Raw genomic sequence first — 25,948 nt, 5'->3', positions numbered from 1 at the left:
CTTCCTGTAAAAGAAAGAGAGCCCATCAAAGGAAAGACTTACCATAGGATATCTACTGCAGAACAGCCTGACCCAGTCTCCGCTGAAGAAAACAGTCATGCGAAGGTACCTGTCAGGGAAGAAAGCTGTATTGGCCGGCCAGTCAGCCAAGATCAAGTCAGTCTAGGAGACAACTTTCCAGAGGTGCTTTCACTACATGACCCAGTCCCATCAGAAAGCGCAGATGATGAACTGTCAATTCCAAATGAGGACGAACTGTCTGCACGCACCCCTCCACAATGTCCTACTAGCGACATCAGAAGGTCGACTAGAGAGAGGAAACCAAGGCAGATGCTGACATACCAAACACTGGGTGAACCATCGTACCAGCCTCATCCTACAGTTGCAACGCTCTCCTCACCCTACATGCCACCATGGACAGTTCCTTATTATATTCCAACACCCACAGGCTTTACACCTCACCTTCCATATGCTTACACACCTTACATATACACACCTTTGTTATATTGAATAAGTGTATGTGTCAATGTTTTTGATATAAATTGAGGTTTGAATGCCAGGAGCCATTCTTATTTTGTCAGGGAGCGTGTGACACACTGTAATGTGTGGTCACATTATGTGATTTAATTTTTGTATATTGTATAAGCTTTTAGGTGTAGTTTTGTTAAGGAAGGACCTTAATCTTGTGATTTTTGTTGGAGATCCAACATGTGGTGTGATCCCTAGTTACGCCACAAGGGGGCACTTCCGCCCAGTGAGATGGTTTAGTGTGACGCTACTGCTCGTCTTCAGATCTGGCAGAAGCGAGAGAGGAAACACACTACCTGTCGTCCATCTCATGATTTATCTGTTTTTTTCAGGTTAGTAAGTAATAAGGCCACACATGTGGTCCACATAATTTACATGACAAATAAGGGTAAAACCCAACCAGCAGTTTGTTTTGCTGAGATCTGTATTCGTCTGTTTCGCTCATTGAAATGTGTTACGATCGAGAGTAGGAGCTAGCTTAGCTCGCCACATCCACCCTCTTGTAACAAAAGTACACCACGGCTCCTGTATATTTGAGTTAATGTGTTCGCAGAGACAGTTTGATGTGTTGTCACTGTTATTGTCTAAAGTTAGTGTAATAACCTATAATAATTCTGATCGCTCTGCAATGTTGATGTGGAGATTTCCACTATACAGATACGCCATTAGTATATGGTACAGTACTGGAATGTTTGCTTTATCAAACTATGTGTGAAAAAAGTGTGATTTATAGCTCTTAGTAACAAACAACAGAGATGACTGTTTAGATTTTTGTTTATAGTATTTTAGTTTATTCTGATTTTGGGCTTTGGGAATGTGAGACAAAGATGTTAAGAAGTTTTTGCAACCTGTTGTGAACGCATGAATGTGCTTAAATAAAGATCTGGCAGAAGCGAGAGAGGAAACACACTACCTGTCGTCCATCTCATGATTTATCTGTTTTTTTCAGAACCAGACATAATCTGTCAGCCGCCCTCTTGCTTGGGGTGTGTTACATATGCAGATGTGGGCAATTCCTTCATTATGTCATTATCAATCAAGAAGATAAATTGCCTGGAGCTGATTTGAGGCGTGGTGCTTGCATTTGGAATATTTTGCTGTGAACAGTAGTGTTGTGCAGATCACTATTGAAGTTTTTGGTTCAAATATCGATTCCTCCAGTAACAGTTATTAATGTGCTAGAATCAATTCTCATATTAAAATATCATTTTTTTTAGTAATATGGAGTAAATTTGTAGTTTATCACTAACAGGAACATGGTGGAAAGAAACTATATCATTTGGATCATCTAACTTGGAAGATGATTATATGGAGGTATTCTAATAATTGTTTTCTTGTACTCACAATAGTCATATGCAAAATAAGGCTGTATAAATGTGTCGCAGCCCTTTGGCGTGCACACTCAACAATGGCCAAGCGTAAATGGAGTCATGTGTGGATGTATTTTACCTCCACAAACAGCCAAGATGTGGTTTGCAATACATGTGGCAAGACAGTGAGGTGTTGTGGCAACACCACTAACCTCATCAAACACCTCAGAGTAAATCATATCACAGACTATGACGAGCTTATGTTGAGGGGAACTGAAGATGAGGAGAGGACAGGAAAGGTGCAGCTAGGGTGAGACAGACATCTTGTAAGAGTCCTTTAGAGCTGCAGGAAGGCAAGTGTTCAAATAGCACACAACTTCAGGGTTGTTGTTTTTTTATTTCTATATAATTCTGCATTATTAAGCAATAAGAACAAGTAGTCTGATGTCCTGTAATCATTATGAAGCTATAATTTGAAATACAATAAAACATTACATTTTTGTACAAAGTATCGGATCAGTATTGTCGATGCCACCCTGAATTTTACTTAGTATTGGATCGGAAAGGAAATCAGTGGTATCGCACATCACTAGTGAATAGACAACATGCAGTCAAAGCAGCTCTCCGTGTAGGTGGAACAAGCCATCCTCAAGCTCTGAAAATGGGAAAATCCCATCCAAGAAATTGCTACAATATTAGGAGTGGCAAAATTTACAGTTTGGTACATCCTGAGAAAGAAACAAAGGATTGGTGAACTCAGCAATGCAAAAAAGACCTGAATGTCAAAGAAAGACAACGGGGGTGGATGATCGCAGAATCATTTCCCTGGTCATGAGAAAACCCCTTTACAACAACCAGATGGCTTTGTTTTTCAGTGAGACGATGATCCCAAACACACTGCCAAAGCGATGTCTCAATACTGCTGGGTTACAGCACAGACTATAGATGTCTCTGTCACGGCTAGACGGTCCTCACCGGTCGCCTTGCCAATTTTTGTTGTGTTTGTGTGTACTTTGTGGTGTTCTCCTCTCCATCCTGTGCGTGTGTTTGTATGCGGGAACATGTACTTCCGGAAGCCGTGGCACGGAACGGCAGCTGACCCGGGGGGAGTATCCTGAGCTGGAATTGCCACACCTGTGCTTGATCACTTCACCGGCTGCTACTAATCCGAAGCAGACCTATTTAACGGCGCGGTCGGGTCACAACCAACGCTGGAACGTTGAGCTAAACCGGGTAGCGTAGTCGCGATTAGCGTACCTAGTTTGAGAAGGAGAGAGAACGTTTAAGTTACCGTGCGTGTGTTTTTATCATCTGCCTCCAGGATCCAGGGATCGGAGGAGGAGCGGGCACAAGAAGAAGTAGTTTTGGATAATCACTGCACTGTCACCGCGGAGATAAGTCACCGTATCCCTGCACTGCCCTTTTGGATTACAGACTTGAACTGTTGTCTTATTTTTTTTCACTGTGAATAAATTCACTGTCACCCTGCAAGAAGTCTCGCACCTGAGTCCTTTAACCCAATTCACCATGACAGTCTCACGATTTTACAGCTCTTTTTAAAGCATAATGATTATTTCAAACGTATTATCTGCTTCACTATGGACAAAAGTAGATGTTTTATTTGTTTCTTTGAAACTGTGCTGGTTATCCTTGCTATTCTGATGGCATCTCTGAAGTGAGTCACATAAGTGGTGAATTATGAGTCAGTTCAATTCCCCAACCAATCACATACTTTAAAAATAGCCCCTATGACCACAGAATGTATCTTACAATTACACACACACACACTGTGAGAGGATTTCTTTAAATCACCCCGCAATTCTTCAGCTGAGACACTTGAGTTAGAAAACACAAACACTGCAGTTGTCTTTACTCGCGAGGACAAGTGACAGAGCGCTCGTACACGTAAGAGACACTCACGGACTTGTGGTCTGTCACCGTCCTGCTTTCTTTATTTATACAAGAGAAATGAAAACATTCGTTCAGTGACATAAGCATGTGCATATGTGATTGTGTGTGTGTGTGTGTGTGTGTAAGGTCAGAACTGCTTGTTCAACTTCTTACTATCGCTTGTGGGAAGATTCAGATACAAATATCAGAACACGTTTTCATAAAGAACAATCAGTTCTAAGCAAGGAAAAGATCATCATGCAGCATTCTATCACAAATAAACTTATATCATTAAAAGCTTGTGCTGACTAAACAAATACAATTTTCTACTGACACACACAAAAAAAAATTCTGCTTTATTTATTTACCCACCTCGTATTTAACTGATCTAGTTTGTCTTATTTCCATTATCTACAGTATGTTATTATATGGAAACAAGGAAAGCTTTCCCCTCATGAAGAGGCAGGTTATTAATGAATTACAATGAGACTACTGTGGGCACTGATGCTTTGGCTGGTTCGTTCTCCCATTAGAAGTACTCAATAGTGTCATGTTGACTCTTGGGGTGTTGCAGTCTGGTCAGCTGGAGCGTTCCTCCATAAGCCGGGAGTTTCTTGTAAACACGAAGGTGAACATATTCGCCTCCTCCCACATGGACCTGCAAGGAAATACAAGGAAACTTAAAGGAGATGCTTAATGTGCACATAGAAGTAATCCTGATCATTTTATTACAGCTGTGGTAAAGTAAGCCACAGCTGCGGGCCAAACAACATGCTAAGATGTGAAAAGGAGAATCCACGTCTTCATCTATATAGAGTGCACGATGTTTCTAGTGTTCACAAACTAAGATGAGGGAGGGCATTACACAGCAGTAGTTTTGTTTGCTATCAATTTTGACAGCCCTATTAAAGATTAATATCAGTTTGTACACGCTCCAGATAGCTTTTCTTCAAATTCTTTCATTCTCACTCACTTTTGCAACTTTGTACTTTTGTGTTACTCGCAGCAATAACTCCACCTCATTGTTAGTCCATTTAAAAAACTCGGTGCTTTTCCTCAACATTTTGCTGTGAAGTTTTAAAGAGCTGGAAAGTAAATAAACTATCTTACAATGTGGAAAAGGGGCATCCACTTCTTTGGCTACATAGTGCATGATGGCTAGTGTTCACAAACAGAACATTTTTTGAGCTCTGTTATGGCTGTGACAGTTTTAACCATAACAGTTTAAGTTTTGTATGAACCTCCATATAAATTACCTGTCAATAGAAAATTGTACTTAGTAGTCAGTATAATCTTTTAGTGATATAAGTTTGCATATTATAGAATACTGCATGATGACCCTTTTATGACTTAGACTGTTGTTGGAATCAAGACTTGCTTTATAAATTCTTTCTCACAGTGATAAAAGCTGAGCAAGCGGTTATCATTTCACTCCTGCCAGGAAGAGGGGAGCTGGAAGCTCTTATCTTCAAGAAGAGGGGCCACGTCCTTCAGAATAACACACACACACATACACCTGAACCACTTTTATCTTCACTCCCTACATACTAACATTCCTCTGTTAATGAATAGACGTATTCACTGTTGTATTACTTTTGTATATTAATAAAGGCAGGTGCAGGAGACAGAGCGCACATCACAGGGCCCCCACTCTGGTGTGAGCGTTCTGTGATCATGCCCTTGCAAGTAAAAACTGCAGCGTCTGTGTGTTTCTACCTTTAGATTCTTAGCTGAAGAAGTGTCTTTAGAATAAATCTTTTGACATTACCACATAAACGCTTGAATTACAAACATTACCTTAATGAAGTAGTTGGTCCCAGCTACGAGCTGCGTTTTGTAGCTCTCTGCAGTGAAAACCTTGAAGTTTCTCCCGGTTTTCTGCTCTGCGAGAGGCTTCATCTGAAGAACAATAACAGCAACACCAACATGAAGCACAGGCCCCGTGTGTGCGAGTGTCAAATTTCACTTTTTTACTCACTGCATCACAGATCTTCTGAACTGCTTCATCAGCCTGCTTCTCCTCGGTCAACCCTCCGATCATTTTTACTCCGACAACATTTTGTTGGTAAAAAACGACCAGAAAGGTTATGAACACACGCCAATTCACAAGACTCCGCATTTTGGACCAGCGCACGGAAAGAGACGCGTCTGTTTGTAGGCTACAAAAAACCCCACATAAACACATTTTGGACAGTACCATCATCTTAGGGAGAAGGGGGTTGTGGGCGGTGCGGTATTTGCCAACATTGTAAAAAAAAAGAGAAGCACACTTACATACGGAAATAATTACTTTTGTCCATTTTTTGTCTGTTTTTTACTGCATGTGTGGGTTAGTCTGAGCTGACGCTCGAGTCTGCCGGTGTTGTACCAAAGAATGATCGTCTGCCAAAAAGTGATTTCCTGTATTTACTAGAAACTGATTACTGTACTGCTATAAATTGTTGCTCTATGCAAAACATATGTCAAATGTATCCCTCACGCATCAGTGTAACTTTGTGCTGAACATTGCCCTCACGAATAATATGAAGTCATCTTGAGCCACAAACAACATTTCTGTAACAAGGTAGATCAGTTTTGGCAGTTTTTGGCACTGACTTATATATATCCTTTATTTATCCAGTTAAAAATAATCTTGCGTTGACATTAAAATTGTCTTTTTTAAGAGTAATCTGGCCAAGAGGACAGCAGAAACTGCAACAAATATAACAATAGTTCTGTAAACATAGTTTAAGTGGACACATACGGACCGGATTGGTTACCATGTAAATACAATAACACAGAGTTATACAGATACCTGAAAAACAGGCCATTTTTACATTTTATATATAACCCCTATGTAAACCAGCGCTGTGTCCCATTTCAGGGTCTGCACGCTTGAAGTACGCATTTTAAGTGCGGTTACGTCACCGACACGCGAGGACGGCTGTCCCAATTCGAAGTGTACTTGAAATGCATACTCCAAATGCGCCGTCGATTTTCCCAAATATCAAGCGTGGTCCGGTGCACGCTTCGTAGTCCCATATATCCCACAATTCATAGCGCGGCGGTGGGTGTGGATAATTTTGCCGCAAAATGCGGCAGAAGGGAGCGGCCGAAAAGTGAACTGTCAAAAGTAAGTACTGAATATGACGTCACTTATTCATGTGCGAATGTTTAATAATGAAGAACATTAAAACATTGCTGTTGGCCACATGTCGGCAAAGTTATGTGACACTAGTGATGTTTGTACTTTCAGCGTTAACTTGGTTTTAAAGCCTCTACTTCTAAATATACATATAGTCGACCTTAATCTTACAGAGAATCTGATGATTTTATGGATAATTAAATATCCACAAACACAACAAGCTGAAAGTCAGTGATATAGATTATATATAAAATATATATATATATATATGTATATATCAATCATAATAATCTGACAATACTATAATATTGGCCATATTATATTTACATTACCATAGTGAGATGACTTTAGTCTCATGAACAACATTAACTAATTATTATTTACTAGCTAATCTTAAATGACTGTTCAGTACAGAAATGAAACCCAACAATCATGTTTTACAGTCCTGTGGTCTCAGCCTCAGATACTCAACTAATCAAAGTGATGTCATGAAAAAAATTAATGACCAACAAAACAATTTTCTCCTTCATTTCTGTCACACAAAGCTGTATGTAACGTGTCTCGCGGTTAGTATCATGGTTGCTAGGCAACCTGAACAGCGCGACGAAGCATATACCGTCCCATTTCACAAGCCTCTCACTTCCGCACTTCTCGTACTTATAGTACGCACCGTACGTAGTACGCGTAGTGCGCGTACTTCAAGCGTGCAGACCCTGAAATGGGACACAGCCCAGGTCTCTCTTGAAAATGAGATTTTTAATCTCAATGTACGGTGGCCCTGAGAGGCCAAACGGACTGCAACTTCAGAAAACACTTGCAAAAAGAAAAATGCTGCAAAAAGAAAAACACTTGCAAAAAGAAAAATGCTGCAAAAAGAAAAACTCTTGCAAAAAGAAAAACGCTGCAAAAAGAAAAACGCTGCAAAAAGAAAAACGCTGCAAAAAGAAAAATGCTGCAAAAAGAAAAACGCTGCAAAAAGAAAAACGCTGCAAAAAGAAAAACACTTGCAAAAAGAAAAACACTTGCAAAAAGAAAAATGCTGCAAAAAGAAAAACGCTGCAAAAAGAAAAATGCTGCAAAAGCACACACAACACAACGGAAATAGGAAAAAAGACAACGGAAATGTTTCTGGGGAGACAATAACCGGACGGACCAGTTGCACGAACCAAAACATGTATGTATGGCTGTATCCCAATTCAGGGACTGTTTCCCAATTCAGTGTCTGCAGCCTTAAAGTACGCAGCCTTAACGGTCCTTAAGGGCCGCGTACTCAAAGATTGCTGCGGCCGGAAGTGCGGGCTTGTAGGCTTGTGAGATGGGACGGTCTAGCCTCCGTGGCGCTGCCCAGGTTGCCTAGCAACCACGATACTAACAGCTGGAAACGTTTCATACAGCTTTGTTTGACAGAAATGAAGGAGAACATATTTTGTACATTTGTTTCTACATGAGCTTTGTGTGATTTGATAAGTATCTGAGGCTGAGACCACAGGACTGTAAAACATGATTGTTGGGCTTCATTTCTGTACTGAACAGTCATTTAAGATTAGCTAGTAAATAACAATTAGCTAATGTTGTTCATGAGACTAAAGTCATCTCACTTTGGTAATGTAAATATAATATGGCCAATATTATATTAATCATTATTAGTTATTACAGCAGTGAACATGAATTCTGTCCCAAACACTGAGCTTCAGTAAAGATTCAAGTTGCATTTATTTATATTTCCTATCACCTTAAATCTTCACTTAAAGACACGTATCTGTGACAGTGTATATATAGATGTATTATATATAAGAGACAAATATTGTTCTTTTAATATGTTGGCATTACTAAATTTGGCTCAATGCTTATATATGTGCGGAAGAAGCAAATGTACGAGCTGTGATAACCGTTTCTGATAGAATGAAGAGTAGACTGATATATTAAATATTCCTTTATTGGGTGAGAAAATCAGACCATGTCATAACTGCTTTAAGTCATACAGAATAGATATCAGAGCCTTAAACAGGCTGACTTCTGCTAAATGGGTTAAACTGGGCACAAAGTATACAAACACATAACATCATTATAGAATATGATGTAACACTATAGATCAACTTACCTCAGAATATATAAAGCATATAAACAATTACAGCAATATGATGCAACAAACACAGCAGTACTACTAATCCAAAATACTCAAAGCTTCATAGAACTGAAACAAACATTTATTTTTAGCTCCATTCTGCTGCTGATACATACTTTAGGTTTCTGAACATTAAACTTTTTCCTGCCTTTCATGGTGTGTAACTTGAAGGCCCTGAGTACTTTCTCCCACACTGAAAACACTGGAATGATCAAATTATTTGAACATGGTGGATCATCAGGGGTGCAAAGCCTCACAGATGATGTGCAGCAGTGGGTCCCTCAGTCTGTCCTCACTCTGGACACTTGCAGTTGTCACACATGGAAATCAAATGTGTGATAAGCTGCAGGATTCAAACACAAGTGTAACTTATAAATACATGTTCATACTTTTATTACACAATCAGAGAGAAAGAAAAAGAGAGAGTGCAGGACAGACAGACAGGTGACAGTCTCAGGTGTATACACTGCTACAAAACAGCACAAGAGGAGGAGGATTTTGTTTGTGTTATTACGAGTGCTAAACAAGAAGAGTTCCCAGATGGTAAAGTGGACACATGTGTGACTGCTGTGATTAAAGCATCTTTCTTTCAGCTTAACGGTGTGTTCACACCGAACGCGATGGACGCGAACAAAAACGCCCCAAACGCCCCTAATTTGACGCGTGCACATTCGCGCCTCAACGCGTGTCCAAGAAAAATCCATCGCGCGTCAAAATATCATATTTTGACGCGCGTGAACCGGAAATGTGGGAGGGATGTGGGAGGAAGTTGTGCCAGACCGGTATCTTTGCAAGATGGCAGCTGTCGAGTTAGCGCTTGAAGAGAGAGTCTCCCTTCTCTATGTACTGTGGAGAGCAGAGCAGCGGCATACAAGACGTCCTCGCCGTACCTGGGTCCATCAGGTCCTCCAGAGGCGTGAGCAGTTTGGTGAGTTTCACCATTTGCTCCAGGAGCTGCGCCTGGATGACGGCCGATTTCAGCGACATCACCGTCTTTCACTCGGCCAGTTTGAGGACCTGCTTTCCCGCGTCGGTCCCAGAATCGCCCGCCTAGACACCAACTACAGGCGCTCAATCCCACCTGCAGAGCGCCTGTCCATCTGCCTGAGGTTAGTAAAAGTATTTAATACGGTAGTCCTTTATTGATACCTGTGCTAATACATGCTAAACCATCCATTTTTACACTGCTAACATGGATGTGCTATGCTAACAGTGAATGTGGTACGGAGACGACTGTTTATAATATTTCTAGTGATACTCAGAAGGTCTCATCAAGTCCCGATTTAATTCGATTTATGCTGTTATCAGTGTTTGAATGATAGCATGTCTGTGGTGTCATATCAATGTATGCGCTCGGTGTTTGCTGATATCAAACTGTAGCATTAGGACCACTGAGTTAACCTTTGTAGTGATACTCACTCCTTTTTATTTAGACCTGGTTTAATTCTGGGATAGTTGAATATTTGTATATAATCCCCGCAGACTGTTTTAGATTATATCTAATATATATCATGTAATTATCCTTATAATTACAAAATGTTTTATGTAAGATTTATGTTTTGCAATTTGTAATTTTGGAATTTCAATAATGTATTTTGTAACTGCAGTACACATAATACTCATTTTAAACAATTTTGTCCAGGTTCCTTGCCAGCAAACAACTCCTCCAGAGAGGCTGTCCTGGTGAGGGAGAAGTTCATGGCTCACTTCTCGGCGGAGGGAGCTGTGTCTTGGCAACCAAAGGAGTAGCCTGTTTGAAGTCCGAGTGACTTCCCCACAACGGCTCTTTTAAGAGCCACCCACAAACCTCTAAAGAGTGTTCCTGTCCTTTTAATTTTTTCTTAATAAATGGAGCTCTACTCCAAAATAAACTAACCTCTTTTTACTCTCTTAAGTAACTTGTCTTCACTATGTTCCTATATACAGTGTGGTGGAAAAGTTTGGGCAACCTTATTAAAAGTCATTATTTTCCTGTATGAATCGCTGTTACAATGAAAAATGTCACTTACATATATCATATAGGAGACACACACATTGATATACACTAAATATTTATTTCATTTCTCTTTTTTTGTGTCGCAAATTTATGCACCTGCTTGATTTAAACAGTTATTGCACACTTTCTGTAAACTGCATTTCACTTCTCAAATATCACTGTGTGTGTCTCCTATATGATATATTTAACTGACAATTTTTATTGTGACAACCAATAATTTGTACAGGAAAATAATTACTTTTCACAATGTTGCCCAAACTTTTGCATCCCACTGTATTAGTATGTTTTGTCATTAGTATAATATGAAATAAATTCTACTTGTGTCAAGTCGGGTGCCAATATTTGCTGTGTAGTAGAACAGAGACATTAGTCATTATAAATGTTTATTTGAAAAAATATATAAATTCATTAACAAAAACATTTATCATAAATATATGAAATTTAACTATTTACAGAGAGACAGGAATAAAAAGGACCCAGCTTGGAGTGGAAGAGCCTCAGGGAGAAGGAGGAGAAAAATAAGAACATTGTTTCTGCCCTGGAGAGCTGCTGCCTCATCAGAAAACTACTGATCATTAGGGTCCAATGTTTCCAAATTTAACACAGCTGTGCTGTTTTCAAAAACTAATTTATAAATTTGAAATTTCACGAATTCTCGTGTCTGAGGCGGCATGCTCTCCAGAACAGGAACAAGGCCGAGGAGGAAATGTTCTGTTGGAGACGGGCGTGGCCTCTTTAGGGACTCCAGGATGGCCAGCTCCACCGCCGATGGACCGTCCTGGGACCCGTCCCTCGCCCGCCTTCGAACTGTCCTCCTCTGTGGGCCTGTAAAACACAGCACAAAACAACACAAAGTAATGAGAAGGCTGCTACTAGATTTTCATTTTCAAAATTGAAAAAAACAGGATATAAACAGATTGGTTGTAGATATTTAGTAAAGGTGATCACAAGGGAATTCAAGCGAGTAAAAAGCTGTCAGTGCTTGATGTTCATACCTGTGGGTGCAGCAGCAGGAGCTGAGGGACCAGAGACTGGAGAGCCAGGAGAAGAGACAGTTGAGGACTCTGCTGCATGATTACTTGACTCTATCAAGACAATATTAGATGTTAACAGGTTGAAAACAACAGTCATAGAGAATATTATATTATTATATACTTATATACTTATTATTATATACAGTGGTCTCTCATTTATTGCAGCACATGAACAGTAGTCACAGTTCTCACAAGTTGATTCTCAAAGTGAAAACCTTTGTCGATTTTAAAACGTAAAAGTATTATGCCGCGCTTTTTCTCCGTCTGCGGCGCCACTTTTGTGCGCCTTTTTTGCTCCCGGTGCAGGTGTGTATTTCCGAATAAGGGTCATAGTTATGAGTGTTTTTGTGCTGTTTTTTTCTATTGGACGTGATGGTTATCAAAACCAAACATGATAAGTTTGGCAAGCGCAGGAGACACGACACGGAGGAGATTTGTCATTTGGGCTGCAGAATGCAATGCGCATCGTTGAAAGCTGTACGGTGCAATAAAAAAAATCAACGAAAAGGCGAGGCAGTGACGGATGAACAGCGGGACTACTGTATACTGTTTATTAATAAACAAAATATGTTCCTGTATGACAACACGCATAAATTAACTGCCTACATTAACTCATTGTAAACATACCTTCTGACTGACACTCCCCTGCTGCCTCTTCGGGCTGTCCCTGGTCCTCGGGGGAGAAGTTCTCCACGGTCCGCACCATATTACCGCTAGTCTCCCGCGGGGTGAGGAAGGGGTCCAGAAACCCCATGACCGCGAAGAACTTCCATTTTCTCCCCGATCCTGCTGCAGACCCACTCCCCTTCTCCTTCTCTGTCTTCTTCTCCTTATTATAAGTGTCCCTGAGGCTCTTCCACTTTCTCCTGCAGATGTCCTCTGAATAAACGCATTATCTTGTTAGCGGAAAGGTATTTGTACATCAGTGGGAAAATAGCGGGACAGTAGGCGGGCTTGCTAGCTTTTGCGCGGGTACATCGGGTCAGTCTGAAAATTAAAAAGAAGAAGGAATGAACTTACCAGGTTGCCCGATCTCCTCACTTATGTGTCTCCAAGCTAGGTCCTTTTTATTCCTGTCTCGGTAGAAGTAGTAGCTAGCATCATATAACTCCGGGTGATTAGCCACGGCTCTGATTAGCTTTTCCTCCATACTGAATGAAGAATGAAGGGCTTTGGCTGGATCTGCCCCTTTGACCTAGGTCAGAGCCACGTCACCAGGCTCCTGATTGGTTGTCGCGGCGCGATTTGACGCTGGAGTTCAGCTTTTTCCAACTCGAGCGGTAGACGCGAAACGCGCGTATGCACAAAATGCAACACAAAAACTCACGCGCGTGGTTTTATTCGCGAGTCAAACGCGCCAGACGCGCTACACTGACGCGCGTTTCACGCGTTTTGGCGTTTTCGCGACGCAAATCTGCTTCCGAATTTTCGCGGGACCCACAATCGCGCGTCATCGCGCTTTTCCATTGACTTTACATGTAAACCTGACGCTCTATTCGCGTCCATCGCGTTCGGTGTGAACACACCGTAAGGAGTGAACCGTCAGCTCGTTCAAACACACATTAAAGTCCGTTTGGCTCCACACCACCGAACAGAGGCAGCAATATAACATAGCTAACATTAACAGTGCAGTGAATCCTGCTTGTGCCGTGATATTCAGGACTGCAAACCAAGCAGCATCACTGACTTTCAGCTTGTTGTGTTTGTGGATATATGACTGGCTTTAATTATCCACAAAATCATCACATTCTCTGTAAGATTAAGGTCGACTATCGAACGGTGTATATTTTAAAGTAAAGGCTTTAAAACAAAGTAAACGCTGAAAGTACAAACATCGCTAATGTCACATAACTTTGGCCAACAGTAATGTTTTAATGTTCTTCATTATTAAACATTTGCACATAAATAAGTGACATAATATTCAGAACTTGCTTTTGAAAGTTTACTCTTTGGCCGCTTCCACTTCTTTGAAGTGTCACCCAGTCCAAGTACACTTGTTAGCATGTTTTGGTTCGTGTAACTGGTCCGTCTGGTTATTGTCTCCCCAGAAACATTTCCGTTGTCTTTTTTCCTATTTCCGTTGTGTTGTGTGTTCTTTTGCAGCATTTTTCTTTTTGCAGCGTTTTTCTTTTTGCAGCATTTTTCTTTTTGCAGCATTTTCCTTTTTGCAAGTGTTTTTCTTTTTGCAGCATTTTTCTTTTTGCAGCATTTTTCTTTTTGCAAGTGTTTTTCTTTTTGCAGCATTTTTCTTTTTGCAAGTGTTTTTCTTTTTGCAGCATTTTTCTTTTTGCAAGTGTTTTTCTTTTTGCAGCATTTTTCTTTTTGCAGCATTTTTCTTTTTGCAAGTGTTTTCTGAAGTTGCAGTCCGTTTGGCCTCTCAGTGCCACCGTAAATTGTCCTTATTATTCCTTTTAAAATGTTCAATGTACAACATGTTTCAGTTTTTACATTTAAAAATGATTCACTGCTTATAACACAAAAAAATTATTATTTTATTATTATTTATCATTTTGCTATAGCAACAGTAGTTTGGGGGCAATTATCAGCTGAAACAGGCCATGAGATCAAATTAGAAAGGTTTGATGGCCTCATCGCTGCTGTGGTTTTCATTTACGTCAGTTAGCTTGATCACTCCCACATCAGGTGGAACATTTTGACTGACATCCATCACAATGCACTTGGATCCTCCCACATCAACCTGCACGCAAAAGAGACAAAAAACATGTTGTATGTTTGACACTAAATATCTTCATTAACACTTTTAATAGCAAATCTGAAGTGTTTTTTCTTGTCTTCCGATTCCAGTGAATTTTTTATAATGAATATGACAGAAGTACTTACCTCGATTCGATAGGATTCCGTTCCATTCTCATGCCCAACAAAGTAATTAAGAGCAAGGAATTCACTGAATATCTTCATGGTCTTTGCCTCCACTAAGAACTTAATCTGTGTTTGAACAAATTAGAATATGATGTAAATCCAGAGTGACGTACAAATCAGAGCTTTTGGTTGTGGGGGAAAAGGGGAACGAGGGCCGGCGTCCAGGTGAAACGGAGAAGGTACCGGAGGCTAGCTGCTTGGCTGTGGGGTGACTCTCGGTGCTTGCGACCAGTTCCTCTCCTGTCGTTTGCTGGGGATGTTACGGCGCCTGGGACCCGAGCCCCATGGCTTGAAAGCAGTTCGCTCACTCTGTGTCCGTCATCCATTTTCCGTTTTGCTGGTGACAGCTACGTCTGCTCATCGATCAAGGTTTTTCCCAACTCTGGAGTCGCCGCCCTGCCCGGCAGGTCCACAGGTGTGCACAGGTGTTTAATTCAAGTACCGCTGCAGTCAGCTGTAGATTCCGCAGATAAACCGTCATCAATTCGGTTCGCCCTGCTAAACGTTCGCTCTATAACGAACAAATCATTTATTCTAAATGATCTTTTTATTAAAGAGTCTCTAGATTTTATGTGTCTGACTGAGACGTGGCAGCAAAATAAGGATTATGTCCACTTGAATGAAATCTGCCCGTCTGGCTGTTCTGTCATTGGAACTCCGCGTCTTTTAGGACGTGGTGGAGGACTTGCTGCTGTTTACCAGGACAGACTCATATGCAAACTGATGACCTCGGACTTCTTTTCTTCATTTGAGTCACAGATGATGAAGGTCGGTTCTCTGAAAACCTTTTACTGTATTTTAATCTATCGACCTCCTGGACCTGCTGGGGTCTTTCTAACTGAATTTAACGACCTTCTGACATCGATCATTAAACTGGAGAAGGTTGTAATATTGGGAGACTTAAACCTTCATATTGATGACGCTTCCTGTAACACTGCTGCTGAGCTCATCACTATCACTGAGTCTTTTAACTTTAAGCAGCATGTTTCTGGCCCCACACATACAAAGGGCCACACTCTTGATCTTGTTTTCTCCCTGGGTTTAAATATACATGATGTATGTGTGGAAGATGTCCATGTGAGTGACCATAGTTGTATATTCTTTAATTTGTCATTTTACGTGGATCCTTCACCTCCTAAATTGATGATCCAAAGGCGGATTATAAACCAGGATGCTGCTAGAAGGTTCTCTGCCATGTTTGTCCCTCGCATGGCTCAAAATGATATGGATTCACTTATTTTGTCTTTTAACAATCAATGTAAATCTATTTTAGATACGGTGGCACCTCTGAAACTAAATGTTGTCCATTCTTCAAATTTCTGTCCTTGGATAAATGAAAATATTCGAAATTTTAGGAGATATTGTCGCAAATTGGAACGTTTATGGAAGGCTTCCAAGCTTGAGGTCCATAGGGTACATCTGAAGGAATCAATTTTCTCACTTAACGACATGATAAAAAATGCCAGAACTGAATATTTTGCTAATCTAATAGCTTCAAAAAAGAAAAATCCCAGAGTATTGTTTGATACAATTAAAAACATTGTCTCTCCTGATATTCCTCATGTACCAGTCTATACTAAATCTGATTGTAATGACTTTTTAAACTATTTTGTTAATAAGGTCGCTGCTGTCAGGTCTAATATCTCGCCATCATCCTCTCAGTATCACACTGACACGTTGCTTACCTCTGATACCTGGTCCTCTTTTACTCCTGTTACCTTACAGGACATCAGTGCTCTGCTTGGTCGAATGAAACTGACCTCAAGCCACCTTGATGTACTTCCTCCATCATTTTTCATTAGTGTGTTTGACTCTATTGGCCCCTGTATTCTGGAAATAATTAATACTTCTCTTTATACTGGCTCAGTTCCCAGCTATTTTAAACAAGCTATTGTTGAACCAATATTAAAGAAACCAAATTTGGACCCATCTCTTCCAAGCAGTTACAGGCCAATATCAAAATTACCATTGGTGTCAAAGATCTTGGAAAAAACAGTTGCAGAACAACTTAACAACTTTTTGGAAAAGAACAATGTTCTGGACATTTTCCAGTCTGGTTTCCGCAAATTGCACTCTACTGAAACCGCTTTGCTTAAAGTGTCTAGTGACATTCTGATGGCAGCAGACTCTGGAGAGTACACCGTTCTGGTTATGTTGGATCTCAGCTCTGCTTTTGACACTGTTGATCACAACATCATGATAAATAGGCTGAAGGACTTGTTTGGGATTACTGGTGTTGTTTTAAAATGGTTTATGTCGTATCTATCTGAACGATCCTTTACTGTCTGTATAAATCATGTGCTGTCGGAAACATCAGTTCTGCCTTCTGGGGTACCTCAAGGATCTGTTTTAGGTCCTATTCTCTTTTTGCTGTATATACTCCCTCTAGGCCACATTATCAGACGTTACAATAATATTTCTTATCATCTCTATGCTGATGACATTCAGTTGTACTGTTCTTTCAAAGCTTCTGAGTTGTATAAATTGTCTTGTTTAAATAATTGTCTGTCAGAAATCAAACAATGGTTAAATGACAATTTCCTTCAGTTAAATGCAGATAAAACAGAAACTTTGATTATTGCACCTGATCACATGCTCTCAGAAATTAGGCAGCATATAAGTTTTTTAGACTCTTCATTTCAGTCGAGTCTCAGAAACTTAGGTGTTATATTTGACAGTTCAATGTCTCTTGAGAAACATTCTAAACAACTTGTCCGGAACTGTTTTTATCATCTAAGAAACATTTCTAAACTCAGACTACTGGTGTCAAAGGCAGAACTTGAGATGATTATTCATGCTTTTATTTCTTCTCGTTTGGATTATTGTAACGGTCTTTTTACGTGTCTTAACAAATCAGCTCTGGATCGCCTTCAGTCTGTACAGAATGCAGCGGCAAGACTTTTAACTGGTACAAATAAGAGGTCACACATTACTCCAGTTTTGGCTTCTCTTCATTGGTTGCCTGTAAATTTTAGGGTTCATTTTAAAATTTTAGTTGTAACTTTTAGAGCTCTACATGGTGAAGCTCCCCAGTATATCTCTGACCTGTTGAAACCTCATGCTTCATCCCGAGCACTTAGGTCTTCAGGTCAGAGGCTACTGGTGGTCCCACGTACTAGGTTTAAAACACGTGGGGATCGGGCTTTTCAGGCACTGGCACCTAGGCTGTGGAACTCTCTGCCGTTGTCTTTACGCTGTCTAGACTCTACTGACTCCTTTAAAAAGCAGCTGAAGACATTTTTATACAAACGGGCTTTTAATTAATTTTAACTTGTATGTCTGATCTTATTGTAAAGCACTTTGTGATTTTTATCTGTGAAATGTGCTATATAAATAAATTTTACTTACTTACTTACTTACTTGTGAAGATTATGAAGAATGAAGATAGAATAAAGCTCACCTGATCACAGATCCTCTAAATTCTTGGAGTAGCAGGAATTGCAGCCATTCTGAAAGAAATGGAGACATAAGATATCTGCGTTTATGAATCCAGTTGGTTATCACACATATTTATACCGAAATTTAGCAGGTGTCTCCCATACATAAAGGGTGGAGCTATGAATCCAAGCACTGCCCTCACATTATTATGTTACTAATAGTTGGTGACTTACTCCCCAGCTCCAGCTTACACTTTTGCATGTCACCTAAATTATAATTGTGAAATACAAATAATGGCAGGCAAAAAAATTCAAATTCACAGACAGAGCAAGATTTACTAAGCTCGGTAAATTAGTCGTGATAACAAGAATGTGCCACTGAGAGTGGAAAAATTCTTTGTGATCTACTAGCAATGCAAAGATGCAGCCAGTTCATTTGAATAATTAGCAACATAAACCAAGAGCAGGCAGACAAACTTGTCGAAAACAAGAATCCAGGAAAGTGACTTCTTCAGACTTCAGACTGAAGAAGTCACTTGGATGAGTGACGAAACGTTTCTCCCACAAAACGCTACGTCCACATGAACAGATTCAACTTTTGCAGACTCTTCCTGCATGGGTTGATTACCAAATAATTTTATGTGAAGGTTGTTCATACCATCTAGATATTGTAATAATCAAAGTTGTGATATGTCAGAGAACTTAAAAGAAGACACATTCACAAAAGGTAAAATCAGAAACTTTATTTCACGACCAAGATGGAAACGTCAAACAAAAATAAGAGGGGAAGATTTATAATTCCTGGAAGACAACAAACACCATACCGGTTATATAATGTAAAATACACATGACACCTTCCATTTGCAGTGCATAGAGCAAAGAGATCCATCCACTGCAGATCAAACACATTCAAACTAATGACACTGCACACAATGGAAACCCATCGATCGAATTGCCGTTTAATGCTGTTTGTCACCTTCATGCTAAATTTCTGATTGCGAGAGACTGAATAATAGCAGTGACACAAGTCAGCACCGCCCTCCATCCTTTTTTCTCAGCCTGCAGAAGTGCCTTCTGTTGATTGTCATTTGTTTCACCTTTTTTAATCCTCACTACCAGTTCTTTCCATGCTCTCATGGAGTTATGGTGTTCAGGACTATTGTCATGTGAGGTGAGAAGAGAACTGGCATGCTTCCAGTCTGTCAGTCTGTTAAATTAATGTTAACTTAAAATATTTCTTAAAATACCAGTGGCTGCAACTTCTTTGACATTTCTATGAGCATACATTTGCATTAGTGTACACAAGTCATTTGGAATACACAGGATTCATAGTGGCAGCAAAGCATTTGCAAAATAATATGCAACACACACTGAAATGGCTGCTATTGGATCTTCATCCTCGGGATCAGACATTTGTAGAAACACATATGTGGCTGAGGAGGTGGACGGCTCCTAATCTTGGGCAGTGCCAGTGGTAGAGGCTGCTCCAAAATATTTTGTGCCCCTGAATAGAAACCCAATATAAAACTCAGAAACATGCATGCATCATTTTCATAATTAAAACAAAGATATAATTTTGCCCAATTTATCAAATATTCAGAATTATATGTATAACAAGCATTTTATTGACTATGCTATCACAGCATCAGTGTTTGGACGTAATGCATTACTCTGTAATTACAGTAAGATAACTTTCCTAAATAATGTAGCCTAATAGTCTAAGGGATTTTATTTTTTGCTCAGTCAGCTAGATTTGCCATACATTGAGAATGGGAGTCAAATCAACAATACACTTTCTCCAATTAATGGCCAATTAATATTAGAATAGAATAGAATAATCCTTTATTTGTCCCACAAGGGGAAATTTGGTTTATTATATTATGCTGAAGATTAAAAATATCAGTGACTACTGTTTTCAATATCACAACTAATGAATGTTATCTTGTTTGAGGATACATATCATGCACAATACCTGCCATTATTCAATGACACATCTGATTACCTTTATCTTTTGCTCGTTTCTCCTCCTATTCTTTTCTCTTTTTTCTAAATTGAGCACCTGATGACTTTGATCTTTTCTTGTCCATTTTCCATCTGTGTTAATTTTACACTCCAGTATCAACACCCATTAAACTTAAAAATACAGAGCAAATCTGCTGTAACTGACTGAACCTACAGGGCTAAACGCATCAAGTAACCACTAAGGAAATGTAATCACTCTTTTTATTCTTTTTTTAAAAATTGGACAAACAGATCCTGTTAAGAAGGGACAGGCTTTAAATATGTGACAGAACTGAGTCTGCTGTCTTATTAGAGCAAATATAATAATAAAAGAACTTTTTTTCTGTCCCCAGTTAAAGTTGATGCAGTCAGAGCTTAACGTTGAAGAAGTTGTAAATGACAGAAGTCTGAAGGTACAGTTTGCTCGCTGTTCTCGTCACTGACTCGTCCTACAGTCACACATAATGAGCCTGTCACGCTGGACGGAGGCCAGCAACTTGAACAGAACCCAAGCGCAGACACACAGCGGAGGCAAGAGGGCGTTTGAACACAATTTATTGGTGAATATATAATATGGTTGAAAACACAATAACGTGGCAAACTGCGGTGTGGAAACGTAGCCGTGGAACTATTAGCGTGGCATGAACGTGAGGACAACTGGATATAGACAGGTAAGTATTGGTCACACTGGGGAGAGAGGAGAGCGGCGTTAGAGCTGGGTTGAAGTGGATTAACAGAGAGGGTAAGTATGAGAGTCTTTTCAGCTTACTTGCAGGCTGACCTGGGGTTCGGTGGATCCAAAGTGGTGAGTGAGCAGGAGGGCAGGCAGGTGAGGTATGGAGATATTTCTTAGTGAGGTGGAAAGGAGCTGAGATCCAAGTGGTGAGCAGCAGTCGACACTGGAGAATAGGTCCTGAAGCACAAGAAACAGCTTGAGTCAAACAACTTGAGATTAGCAGCATGAACGTGGGAGCCGGTTACCAACATCAGGTAGTTGACGAACTGGCAGGGAGGAGATGACAGCGCAGAGCTTAAATCCTTCTTTGGTCTGATTGCCCCAATTAGCTCCAGATGCGTGAAGCTGAGGAAGTCCTGCCCACGTGCGGAGCCAAGGGTGCTCTGGCACTGATGGAAAATCCCAGCTGCTCACCCAGACCATGACAGAGCCGTCGTTATCATGTGTTACTTACTGACGTTTCCTCGGTTCAGGTTTTCAACGAAAGGTGCAGAATCCACTACACGCCTCCGAAGGTGAAATGAAGTCCTGCTTCATGAAAGGAGCTCTTTCACTCGAGGTTTAAATCCAGGCTGGAGCTGAAACTGTGAACTGCTGCTGAGTCCTCGCTGCAGGCTGTTCACCACCCAGACATCTCTGACCTCTTCCCCGACACACAAATATATTCCAGTGTCATTACTGTATTAATTTACCATCATTGTAAAACAGTCGCCCGTGTGCTTCTTCCAAGACAAAATTATTGTACAAAAAGAGTTTTTTAAAAATGGAGTCAAATGGTTGTCTGAGTTTGAAATCATTTGTTGACCTTAGACGTCCTTTTTACATGTATTGAATTCAAATGTTTACTATGCACTGTCTTCATCAGGAATCGGTTCAACAACTGCTGGGTTGATGGATTACTGTGACATTTTGGACGAGTCTTCATCAGTCCATCCCTCAGGATGAGATCTACAAGCTTTGATCATTCTTTAACTTTTCATACAGTGTCAAAAATCTGTCTGTCCAAAAATTTGATTTGGTACCAAATCACCAGCAAAGAGAACGACACTTCCATCAGCCTCAAGTGTACCTTATAAGAAATCGCCAATCCTCCAAACTAAGTCGTCGTTGTTAAACGTGATCTGTTGTACTTGCTTAACAACAGGAGCTGTATTCACTACGTACGTTGGTATTTTACTTTTGAGTGCTTCTGCCTTGATCTGATAATTTTCTCTGATTATCAGAGATGTAAAGATCTCTCAACAAGAAAAGGACTAAAACTTCTATTTCACGGAGGACGTGTGACTGATCCTGGTGTCATGGATGACACGTTCGATCACTGTTTCCCGACTGAATAAACAGAAGCACTGCAGTGGTCTGTCGCAGCCTCCTGTCAGCAGAGTGATCACGCAAGCTCCAGCAGTCCAGTACTTGCAGTTTGTTTCATTTCCACTGGAGGGCCCCACCTGATCACAAACGGGTATTAATGGTATTAATTGTTGTTGGTTTAATAAAAGCTGAGTCTTCCTCCTCTTAAAACACTTGAGTAGATTTTCTTTCTAAAATTTCCACCATTAGAAATAAAGCAAGCAAATATATTTACTCCTGTGAGCTGTGTTTTCAAACATTTTTAGGCTGATGCAGATATTTCTTGAAACCCTTCTTACTTTTATGAACATAAATTCTCAAATTTTTTTGACCAAACCACACAGATGATGAACACAGCCAGTTAAAAATAAAAACATTGTGCTGTATCTTAAAAGACTTGCAGAGAAGTCATGAACATTTACTGAAGGTACTGGGATTGTCATTCCACGAACAAGAATAACAGAATATGTGCAAAACAGTACAGATGACAGCAGACTTCAGGAGGAGCCCATCTCCATTATCCCTGCTCACCTTACTCAGCAGCGTCCAATCATCCAATATAGACACTAACATCAAAGCAGTCCAACAGAGCGCTACAGGGCACTGTAATCCTCATGTATATACTCTCTATATAGTAACTACTTATTTTTTGCATACTTTTTTTCAACATCTTTGCACTCTGCAACATTGCACCATAAATAAAAATATGCTACATGTACTCTTTTTGTCTGTGTCATGTTGCTACTGTCAGTATTGTCTACATACATCTCTACATACAGTTCGATTTGTCGGTTCAGCTTTTTTCAGTGAGATCCAGCACAGTCACCTGCTGCTGTGATTATTTTGTCTCATTATAATTTTTCTCCGTGTCATGTTTATGCTTCTGTAATGAGAGGCATGGGTGTCTTCTCTTTTTCAGATTATTCATGACCTAATATGAAAATATAAACTTTGAAGAATCAATGTTTTTGATGTAAAATCCACCAAGAGTTTTTCTGCACTTTTAAGGTTTAATTAAATATCAACTTTTTTTTCCACCAATGACATTTACTTCATGTCAATAAAACAATGAATTCACATTGTCTATGAGAAATACGACTTCATGACTCAAGGAATCAACAATTGAATGAGGTCCAGATGAAGGTAACTGGGTCCACCAACATGAACCTGGAGTCAAGAGAGATGAAATGCTTGTAGTGTGTTGAAGACTGAGGATGTTCAGGAGTTTGAAGAGCTGCCTACACCAATGAGTAGACTTCCCAGAATGGAAACAGCACTCTTTGTGCGGTTTGAGAAAACAGTCAAGTTGTTAAGAACTATGACTGAGAAGAATCTGCCTGTGTACAGCAACAGGCTGCCTTCCTAGAATTTGGATATCCCCCGTGCGCTCGTCTCTGCATTATGTGCAGCTCTCTTGGAAAATTAAAACCACAGCAGCTTTTTATAGTATTTTTCATTCACTATCAGCTTAAGATTATTCAAATCATGCAACACAGTCACCAATCCCAGCAAATTCATCCCTAAGTCAGATTGTACAATACAGAAAACAAAAGAGCTACATCTCAGACTCTACAGGCTTCAGTTAGCATGTTAAATGTGAAAGTTCAGTTAGAAAAAGACCGAACAAAAACGGCCTGAGTTGAGCAATTAACCAAAGTGACAAACATTGCTCTAAATAATACTCCCCTAATCCAAGTAGTCACCCAAACCTGGACGTGGATTTAGAGGAATGAGGGCCATCTCACACATTTATTCAGAATAAAACAAGTTTAAATTAAAATTAAACAAATCAAAATCTTGAGGACGTATGTATTTTACGTGTTGGTGCAATGTTTAGGATGAGCTGGAGATATAACACTCATGCACCCTGAAAATTATGAAGGTCTAAATATGTGTCAAAGGGACTCACTGAACATCAGTGGATTTCTATGGGGCAAACATGCTTAAAGCAGCCACTGTGACCATTGCTGCAGAGCAGAATGAATGATACTGATGGGGACTGTGAGGGTTTGTAGTTAAATTCCTGCTCTTACAGGATCAGTGAGTGTCTGTTTAAAGATTATTAACATACTTTTACATCACTATGGAACACCAGCATTTCTGCAGAGGACAGAACCACCTGCTTTAAACTACCATGATGCTCTGTGTTGTGTTGTCATGGCAATGTGAAGTCAAATAAATGCAAATGTAGAAAAATGCACATTTAAAAGAGGACAAGAAGACAGGCAACTGGAAGAGCTTTTGAAGCAGGAAAACTTTTTATGGATTTCTCTTAATTTAACTGGATATTTTGCAAATACAAATCAAGGAGGAAACAAGGAGGCAGGTTGGATTATATTTGAGGACAGGACGCATGAAGGAGAAGCATGAGGAGAGAGAAAACAGCAGAGCGATGGTGCAGAGCTAATCGTGGATCAAGTCAAAGAAGCAAGCATCAAAACTGTGAGTAAACATAACACACAAAGAGTTAAAAATTACTGTGCTGATTAAGGAAACATTACATTTGGTTAGTTTGGGGTCTCGAGCTTCAGGTTTGTGGGTTCAGTTAGTCACAAAATTGAGGAAAGACAAAAAATGTTTCTTTTGAAAGGTTGTTGGAGGATTCTTACTGTAAGAAATATCTGGGTGTGCATCTGTTTTTATTTAAAAAACAACAAAAGCTGAATTTTATTTATTCACATTGGAAAGGGAAAATTGGAGGATCAGAACAATAACGTGGCCAAATTTACTGTTTCCTTAATCAGAACAATAATTTTGATCTGAAGTAGAAATTTTGAAATGGGTTATTTTCTTTCTTCTCTACTGATCACTGTGTCACATGTTGAGTTACTTGTCAGTTTACATTAATGTTAATGGTAATTTAAAAAAAATGCAGTTTGTTTGTAATTTTGTAGAAAAAGGCTCTGCGCCTGTGTAAAACAAATCCACACCCCCCAAAATCACTGTAGATCAGAGTAGCTAAGCCCTGGTTAACTGCAATTAACAGGAGATGAAAAATATTGGAATGATTGAAAGAAACAAAGATTGCTTTAGGGTTTGAAGATTTGACTTTCTTATTGAAAGAGACGAAAACAAATCTATGTGTCACACTGAGAAATAAACTGAAAGCTTAAAAGATCTGTTGTTATACAAATGTGCAAACTTGTTTTAATGACATTAGAAAGAAAAATCAGATGTTTAAAAAGGTAATAAATAAAATTGATTTTTATATTACTTGAAAAAATGATGTTGGTCAGCACGGTTGTATTTTGAAAAATGCTGGGTCACCAGTAGGCTGAGATTTAATGTGATAAACTGAGGATAGGTAATATAATCTACACACTCGCTATTATTGTTGTAATCCATACACCAGTTAATATTTTATCAAACATCAATCATAATTGGTGATCAATGCAAGTTTTAAGCAATAATATTTATTTGCATTCACAACTAATTTACAAAATATGAAAAGAATCTTGTTTTTTTTAAGAAAAAAGACGTTTCTAACTGACTTCAAACTTTTGAGCTGTAGAGGAGATTGATGAGCACGCAATAAAGTGAACTTGTTAGGGAGAGTTTGCAGTCAAATCAATTTTTGATGATAGACACAGCTAAAAAAAT

At 39.6% G+C, this 25,948-nt stretch overlaps 2 protein-coding genes and 1 long non-coding RNA gene across 3 annotated transcripts; 1 reads left to right on the top strand and 2 right to left on the bottom strand.

The window, feature by feature from the left end:
* Positions 1–3,701: 3,701 nt before the first annotated feature.
* On the bottom strand, positions 3,702–5,888 carry LOC148101449 (cystatin-B-like). Its single transcript, XM_087845628.1, has 3 exons — positions 5,707–5,888; positions 5,526–5,627; positions 3,702–4,386 (listed from the first exon to the last, which is right to left on the bottom strand). Exons 1-3 carry the CDS (start codon positions 5,845–5,847, stop codon positions 4,258–4,260), a joined length of 372 nt encoding a protein of 123 aa, XP_087701754.1. The 5' UTR covers positions 5,848–5,888; the 3' UTR covers positions 3,702–4,257.
* Positions 5,889–11,339: 5,451 nt separating this feature from the next.
* Positions 11,340–13,518, bottom strand: LOC148101448 (uncharacterized). Its single transcript, XM_087846159.1, has 4 exons — positions 13,028–13,518; positions 12,635–12,886; positions 11,969–12,058; positions 11,340–11,798 (listed from the first exon to the last, which is right to left on the bottom strand). Exons 1-4 carry the CDS (start codon positions 13,155–13,157, stop codon positions 11,539–11,541), a joined length of 732 nt encoding a protein of 243 aa, XP_087702285.1. The 5' UTR covers positions 13,158–13,518; the 3' UTR covers positions 11,340–11,538.
* A 7,120-nt stretch (positions 13,519–20,638) lies between these two features.
* Positions 20,639–22,519, top strand: LOC148101447 (uncharacterized). The gene is made up of 2 exons (XR_015719569.1): positions 20,639–20,678; positions 21,475–22,519. It is a non-coding gene; the product is annotated as an uncharacterized LOC148101447 (long non-coding RNA).
* The last annotated feature ends 3,429 nt before the right edge of the window (positions 22,520–25,948 follow it).

This window comes from Neolamprologus brichardi, chromosome 9 (genome assembly GCF_056152115.1).
Source record: "Neolamprologus brichardi isolate AB-2024 chromosome 9, ASM5615211v1, whole genome shotgun sequence".
NCBI classification, from domain to species: Eukaryota; Metazoa; Chordata; class Actinopteri; order Cichliformes; family Cichlidae; genus Neolamprologus; species Neolamprologus brichardi.
Note: the sequence above shows the minus strand (reverse complement) of the source record. Positions and strands in the feature narration are given on the sequence as shown.